This window comes from Lepisma saccharinum, chromosome 27 (assembly GCF_977018435.1).
Source record: "Lepisma saccharinum chromosome 27, izLepSacc3.1, whole genome shotgun sequence".
In the NCBI taxonomy this organism is placed as follows: Eukaryota; Metazoa; Arthropoda; class Insecta; order Zygentoma; family Lepismatidae; genus Lepisma; species Lepisma saccharinum.
The window spans coordinates 4504019-4524825 of record NC_139255.1 but is presented as its reverse complement, the minus strand read 5'-3'; the positions used below and the strand labels follow the sequence as shown (position 1 = coordinate 4524825).

The 20807-nt window shown below is 39.6% G+C and overlaps 1 protein-coding gene across 1 annotated transcript in view; it reads left to right on the top strand.

The window, feature by feature from the left end:
- The window catches only part of LOC145980280 (venom serine protease 34-like), a 33138-nt gene that overhangs the window by 8517 nt on the left and 3814 nt on the right, over positions 1-20807 (top strand). The window contains exons 2-4 of the mRNA XM_083113291.1: positions 5134-5527; positions 16500-16654; positions 17984-18140. Coding sequence (XP_082969417.1) covers positions 5134-5527; positions 16500-16654; positions 17984-18140 — 706 coding nt within the window. The remainder of the gene's footprint in view (positions 1-5133; positions 5528-16499; positions 16655-17983; positions 18141-20807) is intronic.

Sequence of the window (20807 nt, the reverse complement as noted above, 5' to 3'; positions counted from 1 at the left end):
TGGAATTCTCAGATAAAACCCACAGCATTAGCGCAATCTTTACAAAGCGACGAATTTAATTTAACCTTGTTGGGTTACCCAGGTTTTACATAATTGGAGTTGTTCTTGTGCCAGTCCTATGCAGATCATAATCTTTCACGTATATTGGTAAATAGTTAATTTGTTCCAGCACCATTTGTTAATTTTAGTGATGATCAAGTAAAGGCAAGAGCATGGGCGTTCGGAAGGGGGGCCACGACCCCCGGAAAAGTAACGTCCACCTAAAAAGTATATATTTCACACATAATTTCATTTCAGTAGCATAATTTATGTTAATCATTACAAGTGCGTTGACGGAACATGATAATTTCAGACTGAAACAGTGTTTTTTGAGAGGGCATCACTATTGTGGGTAAAAAATATGCCTCTTTCGCCCCCCCCCCCTGGAAAATTAGCTAAAAGTGGCAAGAAGGCGACGTATTGTAAACCAAATCAATTAATCGATTGATATACAGGGTGTCTCATAAGTAATAGCGCAAAATGATAGAGGTGAAAGTACACGATAATAGAAGCAAAAAAGTCTCAGTAAACATGGGTCTGCAAACGAGGCGTTTTCGAGATAATCGTGAACGTGTGATTACAAGCCGCCACTGACTTCATTGTTTGTAAACGAAGTCCTAGTTGGTAAAATGATAATGTGTGCGAATGTGTGGTTACAAGCCGTCATTGATTGCATTTTGTAAACTCCGAGTGCTTTACTCCTTGCGAGGTTCCAGGTTTGCTCTTTGTTTACAAAACAGAATATTTCCAAGAGGTGGCGTTGGAATCAAACAGCATATAAGTAGAATGTACAGTCACGGACACTGCCGGCTTGTAATGAAAACATTGACTTTCAATGGAATCGTTACAAGCCGGCAGTGTCCGTGACTGTACAATAAAAGCAATGAGATCTCCAATGACTTTTCTTACTGTATTATTAGCATTTTACCAACTAGAACGACGTTTACAAACAATGAAGTCAGTGACGGCTTGTAACCACACATTCGCAATTATCTCGAAAACGGCTCGTTTGCAGACCCATGTTTACTGAGACTTTTTTGCTTCTATTATCGTGTACTTTCACCTGTGTCAGTTTCCGCTATTACTTTTGAGACACCCTGTATTTACCTCTTTCTGTTAATGATTGAGAAGGCCAAAGGGCGTTGAACTTATAGAACGTGCGTAGCTTTTCATTCAACGCAGAATGCTTCTCCAATTTGCGTGAGACGAATACGCAACTACAAGGGTTGATCAAATGAAAAGGTACGAAACGTCGTAACAACGGAATCGTTTATATAATACCGATGCCGCGATGGGAGAACGTAGCGTGATATGCAGGGGTTCGATTGGAGTCGCCACGCGGCATCGGAGCATGCAGGGGAACGCGCATGCGCAGGAGAGAGTAGAGGCTCCGATACAGAGCGCCGTCCAAGTGACGCGGCAGTGCGTGTTCGGACAGGATGGCGTTAACATTGGCAAATTCGACTGTTGAGGAGCTGCGAGGCGTTATCGATGTGCAAGGTCCGCTACTTGTGGAATTCCTTGAACACAGACGAACCATTAACTCTGATGTGTACTGTGAGACACTCCGCAGCCTACGCAGGTCCATCAAGAACAAACGACCGGGGCTGTTCACGGAGGGTGTGGTTCTGCTCCATGATAACGCACGCCCACACGTCTCCAGGGTCACACACGCGGAACTGGCCAGGTTCAAGTGGGAGCAGCTAGACCATCCGCCCTACAGTCCGGACTTATCCACCTGTGACTTCCTTGTGTTTGGTCCCCTGAAAAATATCTCAAAGGAAAGCGCTTCTCCTCGGACGATGAACTCAAGGACGCTGTGAAGGACTGGGTCGCGTCACGGCCAAAGGAATTCTGGGAAAAAGGAATCATTCGGCTCGTTCATCAATGGGATCAATGTGCTCAGGCCTATGGAGGATACTTTGAATAAAGTATTCATTTACACCGACAGTGTCGTTTTGTACTTTTTCATTTGATCAACCCTTGTGGATAATGTAGACCACCACAAGGCCAATGCGTTGACATGTTCACGGATAATATTGTGTGCGTAGAAACGAGTAGCGTCACACCTACACATTGGTATGAATGGTGAGATGCAGCTATAGTCTGTCCCTCCATTTCTTCTCTTTAGGAAGTGTGAGGTTCTTATCTCCTGTATTCGTTATTAAGCAATACTGCCGACTTCCGTGGCGGAGTGTTTATAACATCGTGCTACGGCGCCAGGGGTCCCGGGTTCGAATCCCGGCCTGAGCATGTGTGTTCCTTGTGAATGTCAGTTCATCAATTTCTTCATATCATCACTCATCCCCGTCATCGCGATTAGCCAAAGTGGCAAAAAAGCGAAATAAAATAAAGCAAATGAACCGAACAATCAACTATGGCTCTTTTCAGTTCTTACGGCGTGCGCTCTAGAAGCTGGCAGGGGAAGTGGGGAGCGGGGAAGAGACCAATCCAGCACGATAAGAAACGTAGCGGCCAGTAGAACGAGTTTCACGTAGTACTTTTCCGGCCGCGTCGTGTCTCTCGGCGCCACTGCTGTTGTCTGGTTGGTCTGTTGCGTAATCCCCGCTTTCCAGTTCCCCTGCCAGCTTCTAGAGCGCCCGCCGTAAGAACTGAAAAGAGCTATATTACTATGGTACATGCCCAATCGTACCATCCATTTGACCGTTGGGAACTCAGAAGCAGCCCTTCTTTGTCGGTATGTCCGGGGCATGCCAATATTTATTCCTGTGGTTTCTGTGGCACAGGAATATAAAGGGCGTCAAAAAGGGTTGTTAAAGGTCCAGGAATTTTAAATAAATTCAATTCCGGTCCAGGAGAGAAAATCAACAAGCATAAATGGGTTCTGGACCGTAAATAACCTTTATATCTGCAAAGTAATTCAATTCGGTCCAGGAACCTTTTTGCCAGATCAATTTACATTCGGTCCAGGAACCTTTTTTCCAGGATGAATTTAAATACGGTCCAGGAACCTTTTCCCCTGATCAATTTAAATTCTGTCCAGAAACCTCTTTGCAACGAAACAATACGCAACTTGGACCGAATTTAAATTGTCAGAAAAAAGATTCCGGTCCTGCAGCGGAACCCATTAGAACCCATTAGAATTAATGGGTTCCTGGACCTTTAACAACCCTGGCGTCAATGATTGTTCCAGAGATTTTCTTTATTGTGTCCTGAGTAAAGTTTCCAATACAGGGCCCACACAAATTAGCTTCGTGATTATAAGATTATATAACTTGTTAATGCATTTGTTCACGGAAATATAGCTTGCAATAGCTGTTTCATTAAAAGAAAAACAGGGGCAACACGACACCCCCCCCCCCACACCTGTAATACATTTCAGCCCAGGTCTTAACTAACATGTTCCTGTTGACCTGCATCTGCAATCCTGGTTTTCAGTTCCTCTATGCTCTGTGAAAGGAAAGGAACGTAGATGGTATATTAAACAAATTCTTAAGTGAAGAAAGTCACATGGTGTAAGGTCCGGAGACCTTGCTGGCCATGCAATCGGTCCGCCACGGCCAATCCATCGCTGCAGTATTCTGCCACCGACGCTGCTGTCACCTGGCGGTAAACCAATGATTCACAAAATTTGATTATGGCGTGATGTTTTAGTGGAGATTCTGTAATTAAGTCCAGACTATGACCCTAGATTTTTCGGTGTTGATTTTTTTTAAACAGAAGTAATGTTATTTTTTGTACTCTTCGGTGTTATTTTCCGCAAAATTCATGATTTTATTTTAGCACAATTTTGTACCGAATAGACCTTAACAAATGTCTCCATTGTGCTTTTAAACTACTAAGTAAATATTTCAAATTGTAAGTAACATGTTGCTAAAAGTTTCATACGTTTTTTCAGGAAGTTATTTTGCACGGTTTCTCGCGCGACAAATACTGATGTTGTGGCTTCAGTGTGACAGTAGATGAACACTCGATCTATGCCAAAATCACGCCACTTTGCTCGGTAACGGAAAACGTTCTCATATGAGGTGAAAAATTTTGGGAAACATCCATTTACACGTCGTTTGATTTTTCTGACGGAATTATATTTAATGATTAATACACACCATGCTTTTCTGGTGGATAAAAATATGGAAAACATTACATGATTTATATGTGCCTAAATATGGTACATTTTATTGTTTAAACCTAAACATGACACGTCATTTATCCTTGTACAAATATTTATTGTTAGTTTTTAATTTCTTAAACTTGATGTATGTGCTTATTGAATATTTAGACCTATCACTGATGATGTCACAAGATAGTGGCTGGCCTGTATGTACATATCTTGTAAGAGCTGTTGCCCTGGGAATTACGACTGTGGTTTGCCTCTAGTTTTTAGTTTGGGCTTTGGAGTTTTAAAAAGATGTGGTTATGCTGAATTGTAAAATGATGTTATTTCTTTGATTCCACTGGATTTATGCACACAAGTATTTATTTTGCTAAGAGGTAAAATATACTTCTTATTCGTAGTGAAAACTTGACTTTGATTTTATTTAAACAATAAGAAATATTTACCCATACCCTGATAGGCATTAAGTGAATGCTGTAAGTTCTCATGTGAACTTATTCATTTAAATATTTTTTTTTGCTAAAAGAACATGTCAAATTTAAGAATAATGAATTTTCGCTGTATTTTTTGCTTTTTAGGCACAAAATGTGTTTAGTTTCACGAAAATGGCCACATTTCGCATTTTATGCCAAATTCGAGTTTTGCAGAAGTTAAAAATTTTGGGTGTTATCACATTTACGAAAAATCAAGGTCTCTAAAAGCCTTTTCTACTGTTACGGCGGCAGATCCTAATGCTGGCAAGGGGAGTGGGGAGCGGGGAAGCGACCAATCCAGCACGATAAGAAACGCAGCAGCCAGTAGAACGAGGTTCACGTAGTACTTCTTTCTGCCGCGTCGTAATTCTCGGCGCCACTGCTGTTGTCTGGTTCGTCTGCGGCGTAATCCCCGCTCCCCACTTTCCTTGCCATAACTAGGACTGGCCGCCGTAAGATTAGAAAAGACATATAGTCATAAGAACCTCCTTAGTTATCCTAATTCAAAATCAGGGAGCTAATTTATAACAATCCTGTATCTTCCAGATGCGCATAGTTGGGGGAACGGAGACTGGCGTGAACGAGTGGCCCTTCATGAGCGCCCTGGTGGACCCCACCGGGCTCTTCTGTGGCGCATCCATCATCAGCCAGAACTATGTGATGACGGCGGCCCACTGCCTGCTGAGGCGGCTCCCGAACGAAACGGCGGTCCTCGTCGGCGACCACGACATCAGCACCGGCTCGGACACCAACACTGCCAAGGTGTACAGGGCCGCAAGGTTCATCGCCAATCCGGAGTACGATACCGTCTTCAACTTCAACGACATTGCATTGGTTCGTCTGTTGCAGCCGATTCAGTTCAATGACAATGTGAAGCCAGTCTGTTTGCCCTTCCTGTTTCAAGGGGACTCATTCACCGGAGCCATGACGACGATATTGGGTAAGGTTTTCTGATGTTATTTGTCTGCATTCAATTATAAAGGCCGAATCGCACGGTACTGGATTTCCAGTAAGAATGCCCTAGTTGGCGCTGGACTGGGTCTGGAAATCATGGCTGCCAGGCTGGCTGCTGGACTGGTTTTGACGAGTAGACCGTGTTCTAACTGGCATTCTCTGCTACATAGCCGCGGTAGCTCAGTCGTTTGTCGGCCACCATGGCGGAGTGGTTAGCACAGCGCGCTGCAATGTCAGGGGTCCCGGGTACGAATCCCGATTCGGACATGGATGTTTGTGTTTGTCCAAATGCGAATACTGAGAATGTAGAGAAAATGGACACGTGAAAATTTGAGAAAACCGATGATGCTACCGATTGTGGGTATTCATTTTTACAAAAAAGAAGGTGTTAGGGCATCTTGACTACCACGCGAGAGACCCTGGTTCGATCCCCGACGGGATTGTTTCCACCTGTACAGTCACGGACACTTCTGGGTTGTAACGACCTTATTGAAGAAACACTGAAGCAAGCCATACATGTCTGACCACCAAGCGCCTTGTGACTAGACAACCCAACCAGCATTGCTATTCTGCGGCTTGTATACCAGTCACGCGTATACATCTCTGTAAATTGAGTAGTGATGCCAAAGAGAAATACGAGATGAAGATTGTCGGTCGTAATGTCTCGTATTCTCGACATTAAATAATACTCGGTCCACGTTACGTTCCATTATTTAATGTTGTTTAGGAACGAACCTGACGGACTGGGTTTATATTTTCACTCCTTGCATTACAGTAAATTCCATATTTTACAATTATATTAATGCTTTGAACGAAAATAATGCCCAGAAAAAACAACGAACACACGTTCACACCACTCTTCTCACACACATGCACGTGAAAACAAACACACAAAGCTAAGTTTTAACTTCCAAGTGAATGTCCAAATAACAGTAAATGGAGAAACACGATATGCGAAACATGGGATTTTTCACAGAAAGAATGCGTCTATTTGTGACATACGTGGTTTCTATTAATAGACAATGAAACAATTATGAGACAAATTAACATGCATTTTCGTCTTCAGGTGTTGAGGAAGGAAACAGACTGACTCGAAAAATTAAACATGGTGTTATTGATAGAGTGTTGGTTAGCGTACAGAGCCTTCATCAGTGAGGTCTAGGTTCGATCCCCACCAAGGACAATTTTTTTCTTTTTTTTATTAGTGAAGAAGTATATAATATTGTTTCCTAGGTTTTTGGACGAAGGGATACACATCAAATTTGTTCGTTTAATCTGTATTTTCATTATTCTAATAAGTTCTCTATCACAAGGGGATATAGAGATTCTCTAACTAGGCGATGGATATCTTCTCAATGGTTCCGTAGCTACGATTCTCCAGTCCCTTCCACCCACTTGTCTTATTTATTTACTTCATTCATATCAACTCACGAAATACCATGAATCTAACGAAAACAGTTAGAACAAGAAACACACCTCGCGTCGAAGGTTCCAGACTCGAGTTCTGGCTTTTTTTTTTGCGAGGGTGATTATTCTTGTGTGTCTGTTTATCATCTTTGTCAAAAAAAAATCCTGATTATTGCCGTGATTAACCTAGGGAGAGACCAAAGCGACTGAAATAACAAAAGTACAGAAAATGCAAGAAACATCTGCCTAGGCATGTTATACCTTGGGAATTAGCAATCTGAAAATTAACTTGCGTTTCAGTCGACTACTTGCGAAAGAGTTTCGTGTTGTCACGTTTAGAGTGTTGGTTATCGTGTCGGACTAGCATGCGGGCAACCCGAGTTCGAGCCCAGCGGAAGGAAAGTTGTTTTTTTTTTGTCTAATTTCATCCAACCTTATTTATAAAACTGAGGTTTCTGCAAAACCTTTTGGAATTGCATGCCACTTCGTATGTTGGTAATCTGAAAGCAGCAAAGATGAAAATTTGATGTTCCGAAGCGACGATGTATTTGTGTATGTGTTGAAAAAACGCAGTTAATTATTAGCGAAAAACATGCAGCCACGTGATCATTGAGAACGCTTTCTAGTTGTCAGTGCTAATATGGCAGTAGCTACAGTCTGTCAACACACACCAACTTTCACGTTTCCCGTAAAATGATTACCTTTCCACGTTTCAAAATCATGAGTGCTGTCTAAAGCAATACATTGATACTTGCGTTTGCATGTTCGAATCTAAAGTAATACGAAACTTTGTTCCCCAGCAAATGACATTGAAACCATTAATAACTGTTTGCAATGTGATATTAATATCATATATGGAAAGAATGAAAATGGAGAATTTCGCTTAAAACAACTTATAAATAGGGAGCGGAAGTTGATGAAATATCATCTTTTTTCTGACATCTCGGACACGATGCCCATTAAATATACACAATATTACACTTCATCTAGAACCCAAAAAAGGTAATTTTGAAGTGCATGTTTTTGCATTTGTCAGGTTTTAGGTAATTTTCCCCGATTTTCGGCATTTTATCGTCATTTTTCGCAATAATCGGTATATTGTTTCATCATATTTTGTCACTTCTTTAATTTTGGTAATATTCTTGAATCATTTCACCAAGGTGAATATATGCCTATATATATCTGGCAGGATTGCAATTTACGAGCAAAAGAAAACTGAACTGGTGACAGTCTTTTTTGTGCAGGGAGAAACCACTAGGTGTCCGTCTGGGGTAAACTCAGATTTAAGATGAGATAAGGAGAGGCTGGAAATACCATATCTAGACCCTGTTTCCATTGGAAATCCTCATTGCATATTTTAATTGAATGTGCTTGTGCTATCATTTGGTGCCCTTTTTTTAAGCAAGATTGCATTTTGTTTAATTTCATTTTCATTTCAATTTTTAACCTGAAACTAACAAATTTAATGGTCATTTTTTCAATTTTTTAGTATATTCTATATGTCATATACCTATATTTTTTAGGTCATCAACTTCCGTTCCCTACTTATAAATATATTAAATTATGTGAATACCTGATGTGATACGTACGATGCACGATCAGAGAGCCTGAATGTTGCATTGAAAACTGCAGAGAACAATGACTGACTTATGAACAGTGAAAGGTTTTTCCATGCTCCAATGGGATTTTATTTATAACTATAAATAAACAAGGGAGAAGGACACAGGTTGGTATGATGAACTAAATTGTAATCTAAAAGTTGTAATTGAAGAAACAAAACACGTTCACGGTCAAAAATAGGGCATTCAATTTCAGGCACATTACACTAACTGAAAGAGTATTTTCAAAATTAATAGTATCCCCGTTCTTCACATTTTTGTCAGTTGTCACACATGTCAATTTCCTCTATCTGTATTCTCATTGGGACAAACACCCACATCCATGCCCGAACCGAGTATTGGTAATATCGCACGTTAGCCAACAATTCCCGAGGAAAAGTTTGATACGCGGTTTAGGCACAAGTGGTTGGAATCCCACTTTAAACTATAGATCCAGTTTTCTTACTGTGCATAAAGTGGACTTAAAAATAAGAAAAATCGAGGAAAAGCGCTTGAAGGTTTCGATAAGTTCCAAGTGCCTTGATGAGGCGAAGTTATTACATGATTTTCAAGTGGTCAAGTGGCCCCGTGGTAGCGGATAAGTTTCACGTAAAGAAGGCTTTGAGTTCGATTCCCATTCTATTGCCCTATTTTTTTTAAATAACTCGAGCAACTAATTATTGCATTTTATTTAATAATTTATTGGAGTAAAAGTTAAATACATTTTTACTTTATTTTGGGGTGGAAATCTTTACTTTACCATTTTAAATTTTATTTGTGAAAATTATTTTTCACGATAGTTTTTTTTCACATTTCTCATCATTTTACAAACATACTCAATAAAATGTTATGCCTGGCGAAAAGTATACATTTCTTTCGAGAAAATGATCCAGAAATACATATAATACTATTCACAAGAAATAATCGTAATCGTTTGGAAAACAAAATTCAATTCAAAATTCAACAATTCGCACAGCAAATAAAATAAGGATGTTCGCAATAAATAAATTAAAATATATAGTCGCTCGAGTAAAGAAAAAAATTGGAGGCAATAAAACGGGAATCGAACCCAGTATCTCCTGCGTGTCAAACTAACACGCTACCACCCCAACACCTGGTCTTCTGTTAGTCGGACAATCTAATCGTCTTATGACTGAGTAACGCTTGCTAAGTTTCTAATCTTTGAAGCGCTTGTAATAGTTGTTGTGTGTCACGGAGTTATGTTTACTGCAACATTTGAGCACACAATCCAAACGTACGTAAATTTGATACACAGAAAACATGGGTTTTCTGCACATAATTACGGAGCATGCGCTCTGTCAAGGACTAGAAAGAACCTCGCAAAAGTTACTGAAGCTTCTCTGCGGTGCTGACAGTTGGCCCCGGAGTCACGTGGTAATTTGCTTATCAGTCGACATGACCTTGTGACTGCAGAACCAGCACACTGAAGTGAAGGAAGGTATTTTACGTGATTTGTAAGCTGGAAGAAAACATGCCACGCGTTACAACAGACAGAGGTTTGTCTTCAGCTTTGGGACAGACAAACCACACTAGGTATACAGACAGAGTATAACGTAAGATAAAAGGAAATTATTTCTCCGTCTCATCACGCTGACAATTTTATTGCCATTCTTTGGAGTTATTTGACCACAGAAACGGAATTATATTATTGAAGTCGTATCTCGTGTGCTGGCTTGGTTCAGTATGCTGATCAGGTTTTCTGACAAAAGCAGGACGAGCTACCCAAGAACAGTAATTGTCTATCTTTTATATCTGCTTCCTTCATCATCCGGTATAAGGCAGACAAGAACATACCACAAATGTGTAAGAGAACTATTGCTAATTTGGTAACTTGTCTTGCAATTGAATTTCTGTCATGAACAGCTGCAAAGAAACAAAGGATTTCCTGTTTAAAGATTACACTGAATAATTGTTATTTGAATAGGAAACTAAAATGACTTCAGTATTCCCATGCAGTACACAAGAGATTCTAAACACACTCTAAAACATACTACTGCTCGTTTCAACGTATTATTTCAACAATCAAGGCACAAAATAAAGGGCATGCTCAAGAAAAATTATGTTTCTTTGATTATCAAGTGCATTACGTGGTTAACATCAAGTTTGGATTTGCCGGTTATCCAAATATTATTAATTTTGAAAATAGTCTTTCAGTTAGTGTAATGTGCCTGAAATTGAATGTCCTATTTTTAACCGTGAACGTGTTTTGTTTCTTCAATTACAACTTTTAGTTTACAATTTAGTTCATCATACCAACCTGTGTCCTTCTCCCTTGTGTATTTATAGTTATAAATAAAATCCCATTGGAGCATGGAAAAACCTTTCACTGTTCATAAGTCAGTCATTGTTCTCTGCAGTTTTCAATGCAACATTCAGGCTCTCTGATCGTGCATCAAGTATCCACATAATTTAATATATTTATAAGTTGTTTTAAGCGAAATTCTCCATTTTTATTCTTTCCACATATGATTTCAATATCACATTGCAAACAGTTATTAATGGTTTCAATGTCATTTGCTGGGGAAAAAAGTTTCGTATTACTTTAGATTCGAACATGCAAACGCAAATATCAAAGTATTGCTTTAGACAGCACTCATGATTTTGAAACGTGGAAAGGTAATCATTTTACGGGAAACGTGAAAGTTGGTGTGTGTTGACAGAATGTAGCTACTGCCATATTAGCACTGACAACTAGGAAGCGTTCTTAATGATCACGTGGCTGCATGTTTTTCGCTAATAAATAACTGATTCTTTTCAACACATACACAAATACATCGTCGCTTCGGAACATCAAATTTTCATCTTTGCTGCTTTCAGATTACCAACATACGAAGTGGCATGCAATTCAAAAGGTTTTGCAGAAACCTCAGTTTTATAAATAAGGTTGGATGAAATTAGACAAAAAAAAAAAAAAAACAACTTTCCTTCCGCTGGGCTCGAACTCGGGTTGTCCGCATGCTAGTCCGACACGATAACCAACACTCCAAACGTGACAACACGAAACTCTTTCGCAAGTAGTCGACTGAAACGCAAGTTAATTTTCAGATTGCTAATTCCCAAGGTATAACATGCCTAGGCAGATGTGTCTTGCATTTTCTGTACTTTTGTTATTTCAGTCGCTTTGGTCTCTCCCTAGGTTAATCACGGCAATAATGAGGAATTTTTTTTTGACAAAGATGATAAACAGACACACAAGAATAATTACGCTCGCAAAAAAAAAAAAAGCCAGAACTCGAGTCTGGAACCTTCGACGCGAGGTGTGTTTCTTGTTCTAACTGTTTTCGTTAGATTCATGGTATTTCGTGAGTTGATATGAATGAAGTAAATAAATAAGACAAGTGGGTGGAAGGGACTGGAGAATCGTAGCTACGGAACCATTGAGAAGATATCCATCGCCTAGATAGAGAATCTCTATATCCCCTTGTGATAGAGAACTTATTAGAATAATGAAAATACAGATTAAACGAACAAATTTAATGTGTATCCTTACGTCAAAAAACCTAGGAAACAATATTATATACTTCTTCACTAATAAAAAAAAAGAAAAAAATTGTCCTTGGTGGGGATCGAACCTAGACCTTACTGATGAAGGCTCTGTACGCTAACCAACACTCTATCAATAACACCATGTTTTCATTTTTCGAGTCAGTCTGTTTCCTTCCTCAACACCTGAAGACGAAAATGCTTGTTAATTTGTCTCATAATTGTTTCATTGTCTATTAATAGAAACCACGTATGTCACAAATAGACGCATTCTTTCTGTGAAAAATCCCATGTTTCGCACATCGTGTTTCTCCATTTACTGTTATTTGGACATTCACTTGGAAGTTAAAACTTAGCTTTGTGTGTTTGTTTTCACGTGCATGTGTGTGAGAAGAATGGTGTGAACGTGTGTTCGATGTTTTTTCTGGGCATTATTTTCGTTCAAAGCATTAATAACCATAACCCCACAGCGCTACAGCCCTTGACGGGCCTTGGCTTACCTACCGAGTGCTGGTCTCCCTCCCACACTGTTCCGCCGTCACCTGTTATAGCGTGGAGGTCTCAGACCAGTGTTGGGGTGACGGTGATCAGCCCGACGTTATTGTAGGTCTTCTTGACCAGGTTACGCTCACTCACTCGGAGCTTCCCAATTTCCTCACGATGCATGGTGGGTCGCCACCGGCCCTATACGTAGGCCGCAGCGAACGATCTCAAGACGAGTGAACGCCTTAACCCGCTCGACTACGGAGGAGGACTCAAAGCATTAATATAATTGTAAAATATGGAATTTACTGTAATGCAAGGAGTGAAAATATAAACCCAGTCCGTCAGGTTCGTTCCCAAACAACATTAAATAATGGAACGTAACGTGGACCGAGTATTATTTAATGTCGAGAATACGAGACATTACGATCGACAATCTTCATCTCGTATTTCTCTTTGGCATCACTACTCAATTTACAGAGATGTATACCCGTGACTGGTATACAAGCCGCAGAATAGCAATGCTGGTTGGGTTGTCTAGTCACAAGGCGCTTGGTGGTCAGACATGGATGGCTTGCTTCAGAGCTTCTTCAATAAGGTCGTTACAACCCAGAAGTGTCCGTGACTGTACAAGTGGCTCCGGCGCCCACCCTGCGTCATATAAAGTGGGTGCCTGGAGGAAATTCTGGGGCGTAAAGGCGGCGAGAGCAGTGGTGCTGATCACATCATCTCTACCTTTGGCCGTGATCAAGAAAGCGTGGGTCCCTAACTCCATACCCCAGACACGCCTTCATGGCGTGGTGCAAAGCACAGGGGAGCACTTTACCTGACTTTTTCTCTGCTAGATTCTTTGGAACAGTCAATCAGAGCCAAAGTTTAGGCATGTGAAGATAATCTGTGAGTTGGCAAGGGAAAGTTCTTTGTCTGCGGTTTCTGAGCTTGGTTGTTTTTGTTCGCAGCTCGATAAAATAGAAAGTATCAGATCTTGTTCATTAATATTTAAGATTTTTTTCAAAGTGATGTGATTTGTAGACGGCAAATGTTATTCTCCGATTACTAAAATCTAGTGTAATAAATCTTTGGCATATTTGGTTGAAGAATTTTAATAATGAATAATTACTGCGAATCTCATGTATTTCATATACATACCCGAGTTCATTAAAAAGTTTTTTCAGTACACATTGATTACCGTATTTTCTTTCGAGCCAATTTCTAGCACATACTTTTCTTATCTGAAAATCGCTCGTCCATCCTTGTCTGCTCTGCGCAACGCCTTGTGGGAACAAAAGTATACCGGCAAGTACAGTAACAAGTATCGTGTGAGGTCATAGCTAGCAGATGAGCCAGTGCCACACAACTAGTCCAAGTCCAACTGGATAATACAGCAGGAGATCTAGCTTCGTGTGATTCAGGGGGTGGGGGGTTCTAGGCTATTGCCTAGGGGCCGCAAGTCCAGGAAGGGGCGCACACAAATGCAGGCGTGTTAAGGTCCAGGAGCCTATAAATTGTAATGGGTTCTATTGGGTTCCGCTGCAGGACCGAAACATTTTTTTTTTGCAGAATTTAAATTCGGTACAAGTTGCGTATTGTTTCATTGAGAAAAAATTTTAATTGATCCGGAACAATGATTCCTGGACCGAATTGAAGTACTTTACAAATGAAAAGGTTCTTTACGGTCCAGAACCCATTTACGCTTGCTGATTTTCTCTCGTGGACCGGAATTGAATTTATTTAAAATTCCTGGACCCTGAACAAATGAAACGCTGAAAGAGCAGAAGCAACAAATACTACCATCGGCCATCAAAATTCATTAATATTGTGAAAAATAAGAAAAACTTGTCAAGCCCTTTTAATTATTTATTTCATGAAAGAAATTTAGAAAAGAAAAGCATTTAGCGTTTAAATAACTTCTTACATAAAACATTTAACAATGCTTTCCCAAATCTTGACATACCTCTGAGAAATTTTGTGAGTATTGTACTATTAAATGCCAGTGGAGAGCGGTTGTTCGATGTTCTAGAAAGAATTATAAGTGCCCTCAATTTCAGCGTCGGATACCACACTTTCTAGTTCAGCATCCTTCACAGCAAATATTGATGTCCTAAGAAAAATGCTTTGCGTCTCTCATTCAACAGTTTGCTGCCATGAAAGTCGGAAGGAAAGAGTTTTAGCTGAGCGTTCTCTTGTTATATCTGTTTTATCGAAGTTGAATCAATAATTTATAATCAGATGTGTAAGTTTTTAAGTGTTATTATTATAGGGAACGGAACTTTAGATAAATAAATGTTCTTTTTCTGCGATAAGATAGAGACCCTCGTTTTTGCCAAAATTCTGATCATAGCCTTATATGTCAACACAGCAAATTTTATTTGACATAAAAACACATATTTTCCAGTTTTCCGTATGTAAATACATATTTTGCGAATTTTCATTTTAAATAAATAAAATCGCTCATTTACTTCAGCTACCTCGAAACCCTCGAAGGAAAAATGTTTATTCTCCGCAACCTCTTTCATTCGAGAGTGTTAGGTTTGTTTTGTCTGGCAGACTTCTGGCACCTCGCCTACGATCCTATTGGTGGAAAAAATTACCCCCACTGGATCTAACGCACAAGTGCTAATATCTAAATGTACAGAAAGTTTTGGGAAAAATCAAGGTATTCAAACTTTGTACCAAATTGCACGTGTTTTGGAAGGTCAAGTAGAGGAAGAGGAAGCTTTGGAAAACTTCAGCGTTAGTGGCATTTCGTGCTTCAAATATGCAAGAATTGTTTCTTGTGACGTGGAGCGTTTTTCTCACAATATAAGATGCTTTTTAGAGATAATCGTCACAGATTTACAATGGAGAATTTGGAAAAACTATGGTGATTCACTGCAACTCTTCCAAAAAATAGCTCGCTAAGAGGTAAGCATTTAGAAACTGATTTCAGGTGTTTAAAATGCATCTAATATTTTGTTTTTGTTACCAAATGTTTTTTATTTTTGTCACATATTTTTCTGTTTTTATCACATATTTTCGACATTTATGACACATAAAAAAAAAATATTTCTGAGTTTTTTAGCACATAAAGTTCCGTTCCCTATATTAATACACAGCATGCAATTAATGGATGTGAACTACCATGATGATAAAACTATTATTATTAATAATATAATAATAATATAATGTCGGTAGGGCACAAGACAGAGGATAGCCTAAGGGCCGAAATTTTATAAATTTGCACCTGGCATAGGCGTGCATGGCGGGGGACCTGATTAGGCTAAAACCCCTCCCGAAATTTTGAGACACTCAAAATGTTTAAATGAAACCAGTAAAGAACTCGGGAAAAGCCAAAGTGGCAAATTTAAAAAAGTTTAAATAACTTTTAAAACGAATGTTAAGAATCGTTATTACCCGTACTTTATATTTTTTATTGTGTACTCTGCCCGTCCTGGAACGCCGCTATGTAATAGCAACCTTTTCAATTCCAGCCCCCTCGGGAACACACACACACACACACACCCACACACGCACACACACACAAACACACACACACACACACACACACGTGTGCGGTTTTATGGAGTGGGACATGGAACAAATCACTGAATTCTTCAAGTGGAATTTGAAATTACGAATTGCAATAAGACGTGATGTTCTAAATTTAGCAACAAAGTAAAGTTTCCTTGTCTTAGGCGATTCCACGAAAATTCTTTCATCTTAGCATCCAGAGCAGATACATAGCTAGAAACAGGGTTGCCAAATTTAGCTCTTCCTCCCCATATTACAAATTTTCCAGGTAATAATTTAGGTGTCGTAAAGTAACTGTTGATAACGTTGCTACTAATGCAGAAAAGTAACCAGTTACTTACTTAGCTAGTTACAATTAGAATTCCCCAGAAGAAGTAACTGTTACTTTCAAACACTACCCTATACATACATTTTTCTTTTCGAAGGGCAGTTTGCAAATGGTGTTTCTTTTCGCAGGATGGGGCACGACCTCCTTTGGTGGACCGACCTCGGATAAGTTGCTGGAAGTGAACATTCCGGTGATAAGCAATAATAAGTGCAATCAAACGTACGGTTCACGGGTGAACGAGAAACAAATATGTGCTTACGCTGACGATAAGGATGCATGCCAGGTAAGAATTTACGAATAGGTTTGTGCCTACTATCGGATTAAAAATTAAAGGTACACTTTTCTTTTCCTCTCTATAGTTACCCTCTGTATCAGAAAAACTATCCATATAAAATTTTCGCATCAGAACACAGTGAAAGTGCATTTTTTATTTACTGACGTGTTGTCTGTGCTTGGTGGTGGGTAGTTATTAATTTTTCGTAGAATATGTGTTCGTTGCAAACGGTGGCACACGCTGTATCAAGAGGAAGAACGTCACAGACGTAATCAGATGCTATGTTGGGTTGCTAGCATATAGGCGGCAAATCGTTTTCATAGCGTCAAAACGACACATCAAAATGTTACTGAGGCAAGTTGCTTGTTTTGATGCATCTATACGTTTCTGTGGTTCGCCGTTACCATCTTATTGACACGCTGTATGTCCACTCTGGCAGCTTTGTGATTAGGGAGAGTTGAAATACATAAAATCTGATATTAAAAATTACCTTTACCACACTTGTACATTACTTTTGTTCTTATTAGTTTTGGGGAAGAATTAAATTTTAATTTTAAGATTAAATTTTAAATTTATGTAATTTTAAGCAGTTTCATCGAATTCAGCGCCCTCGAAAATGATGGAAATGACACGCTATATAACCATAACGACCGTTATGAAATTTATTAAAAGATAACATCTTTTATTTTGAAATATATTCGCCAACTTTAATCTCAAAAGCTATTTTATGGGGTCTTGCTCTGAAAAGTCTTATATTATTGCGGTATTTTCAAAGAAAATGCATATCTGATTTTCACATTGTATTTTCGTTAGAGAATACTCGTAAATTTCAACTCTAACACGAAGTAAGAAAAGCAAAGAACTTGCAATACAACATTCTATACTAATCGACTTAAAAGATTAACAAATTTTTCGTTTTCAACAAATATTACTTACATTAAAACACCCCTTTATTGTAATTGTTCCTTCTTGTAAGTTGTACTGAAACTTAAAAAAGTTTAATATACTGGCTTTTAAATAAGGGTACCATCTAGTGGGAGAATTTGGAAATTAAGGTGCGGCTAGGGACAGCCTTAGCAACTTTGAAATACATGCTAACAGAACCAAACCTAACCTGCCTAGCCTATCCATGCAGGCATATAATAGCTGAAATAGACAAAATTTAAACTGCCTAACACATTTATATGCTTATTTCAGCTATTATATGCCTGCGTGGATAGGTTAGGTTTGGTGATATTAGCATGTATTTCCCAAGGAGCTATTGGCAACTAGTAGCACTAATAAAAGGCGTATAAAATAATAGAATAACAATCTTCTTTCCGTTCTTAATTCTTGCAGACCGACTCAGGAGGTCCAATGGTTTGGATGGACCAGAGCACAAATAGAGTTCAACAGATAGGCATTGTCAGCTACGGAATCGGATGTGCGGAAGAAAATACTCCTGCAGTATATACGAGAGTGACAGAGTACTTAGACTGGATAGTCCAAACGACTGGTACGTACGAAGAAAGAGCGTGTGGTCTAATACTAATACAGTAAAACCTCGTTAATCCGGACTGAGGGGGGGATAAGTTGACCGGTTTAACGAAAGTCCGGATTAACTGAAATAGCCTAAAAGAACAGTAGAAAGTGCATTAAAACTCCGTTTATAGCAACAAAAGCACGTTTATTATGGTGTATTAAAAGGGAATAGGCCTAAATACACTATACAGTACAGTACAAAGTCTGCGAGAAACAGAATTTGATCAGTGGTTGACTGCCTTTTCTTTGGGAAGTTCTATTGTTGACTTCTAGCCACATTTAGAACCTTGCATTCTGCTTTTTTCCCCTTTTGCCTGTCCGGATTAAGCGAAGTCCGGCTTATCGGAGTCCGGATTAACCAGGTTTTACTGTACAAGTCAACTTGCAGTTCTTCTAGATTTATACTACGTTCTAGGTGTCTGTTACGCAGTACCGCGCATAACGGTAGAGAAGGGGAGAAAGTGAGTGGGTGAAGCATAGCGGTGCGCGCTGCTGCAAACGACTGGAAGTAGAAGTCGCGTTGCCCCCTCCATGCAATCCATTTTCCTCCTACTCGTTGATCTGTCCAGCCCTCTAAAGTCACTACTTACGCAAAGGAATTGTTTTAGTTTGTTTGTTTCACAGACTTCCGGGGACAGGGTATAGATACAGCTTAGGCCAGGGCTTCCCAAACCTTTTCGTTTCACGGCGCCCTTAGTCTTCAGGATTTACCCGCGGCGCCCAAGTCAGAATCTAGGCCTATGTAACACTTACAACGCTAAGTTAGTGTGGTTACGTTGATTGCCTTAAGTTAAAAAGTAAACACTGTTACAAACAGTATTTGTTTTTTGTTTCTTTTTTTGTGCTTTGTGTATAACTCTGCATGCTTGGGGTTCTTTCATGGTTCAATGTAGTTTAATTGACTCCCAAGGCCATTTTCACATGTAACCTCCTTGTTACCGAACCGATTTTGAGCAAAATGCAGAGTTTCAATTAAATGAGTGTAGATCGGAGGCTAATTGCCCTAGAGAGATGAGTGATATACCGTTGTACGCGGAATGAACCAGAGATTCAGACTATATGAAATTTATGCAAATTCGGCGTATATGTGGCAGGGGGGGGGGGGGAGCTAACTCTCAAAATTCCAAAATTTCGGAAAAAAAAGATGTGGTCCCCCCTCCCCTCCAAAGAAAAAAGTACATGACAGTGTCGACATTCACATGAAATGATCGCTGACATGTAAGGAACACAAAAATATTTGCATTATTATCATATGACCAATGTAGCGTGAGTTGTACCCCCAAAAGGAATGGTCGGCACTCCACTGATTCAAGCTTCAAAATGCAGCTGTACTTTGAAATGACTTTACCTCAGAGACTTTTTGCCCTGGAGATATGAACGATATACCGTTGTACGCAGAATGAATCACAGATTGAGACGATATATAATTTATGCACATTCGGCGTACATGTGGAGGGAGAAAGGGGGGAAATCCCCTGAAAAATATTTTTTTTTAAAAAATGGGGTTTCTCCCCCCCCCCCGAAAAAAGGATATGAAAAGTTCAAAATGCACATATAAATTATCGCTGGCATGTAAGAAACAGAAAATTATTTACACCATTGTCATATGACCAATGAAACGCGAGTTGTACCACTGAAACGAAAGGCTTGTACGCCACGGTCTCAAGCTTCAGAATTGAGGGAAATGCAGAGTTACATTGAAATGACTATAGCTCAGAAACTAAATGCCCTAGAGATATGAAAGATATACCATTGTACGCAGAATGAATCACAGATTCAGACGATATATAATTTATGCACATTCGGCGTACATATGGAGGGGGAAAGGTGGAAATCCCCTGAAAAATACTTTTTTTAAAAATGGGGTTTCTCCCCCACCTCCGTCCCCGAAAAAAATGATATGAAAAGTTAAAAAAATGCACATAGAAATTATCACTTTTCACACCACAAGAAAAACACGTAGATGACAAAAAAGTCCTTGGAAGTCTGTCACTTAACTCAAAAAGTGTCCTCGCACTTGGGCACAAAACAACACACAGCTACGCACAACTTTCACAAACGAAAAGCTAGAACGCAGTGAAAAATGAGCGCCCATTCTTGCAGCTGCTTAAAATTCTATTTTTAGACAATGCAGGGTAACCTGCGTTGCAACTTCTGGAACACTTGTGCTCAAAAACAAAGGTTTCCTTCAGCGCGCCTTGAAATTCCATTCTGACAACGCAGATTCAACAACCAGTCTTCCCCCTCCCCCCACCCCCACCTTCTGCTTGCGCCCGCACGGACAACTTTCATTTTGACATCCGATACTGATAAACAAGCTTCCTTCGAATGCAGTTACTAGGCGGGAGTGAAAAGCATTGCTTTAGAACAAAAAAGCCAGTCTTCCTTTGTCGGCAAAAATTTTCCCTTGAAAAGAGATGCAAAAGAGAAGTCCCTTTTCCCGCCTTTTCCCCTCCATTTTCATGAAGAAAAAATCGAAATTCTAGCCAAAAATAGAAAAGTTATAACGTAAAACGTATAACGTAAAAACTATGACGCTTGGGACCGCGAGGGTTACATTTGGGTATCTCGATCGAGACGCTTGGGACCCAAAAGGTTAAAAGAGCTAATAAGATTTGAACTTTCAGCCGTCCCCGTTGCG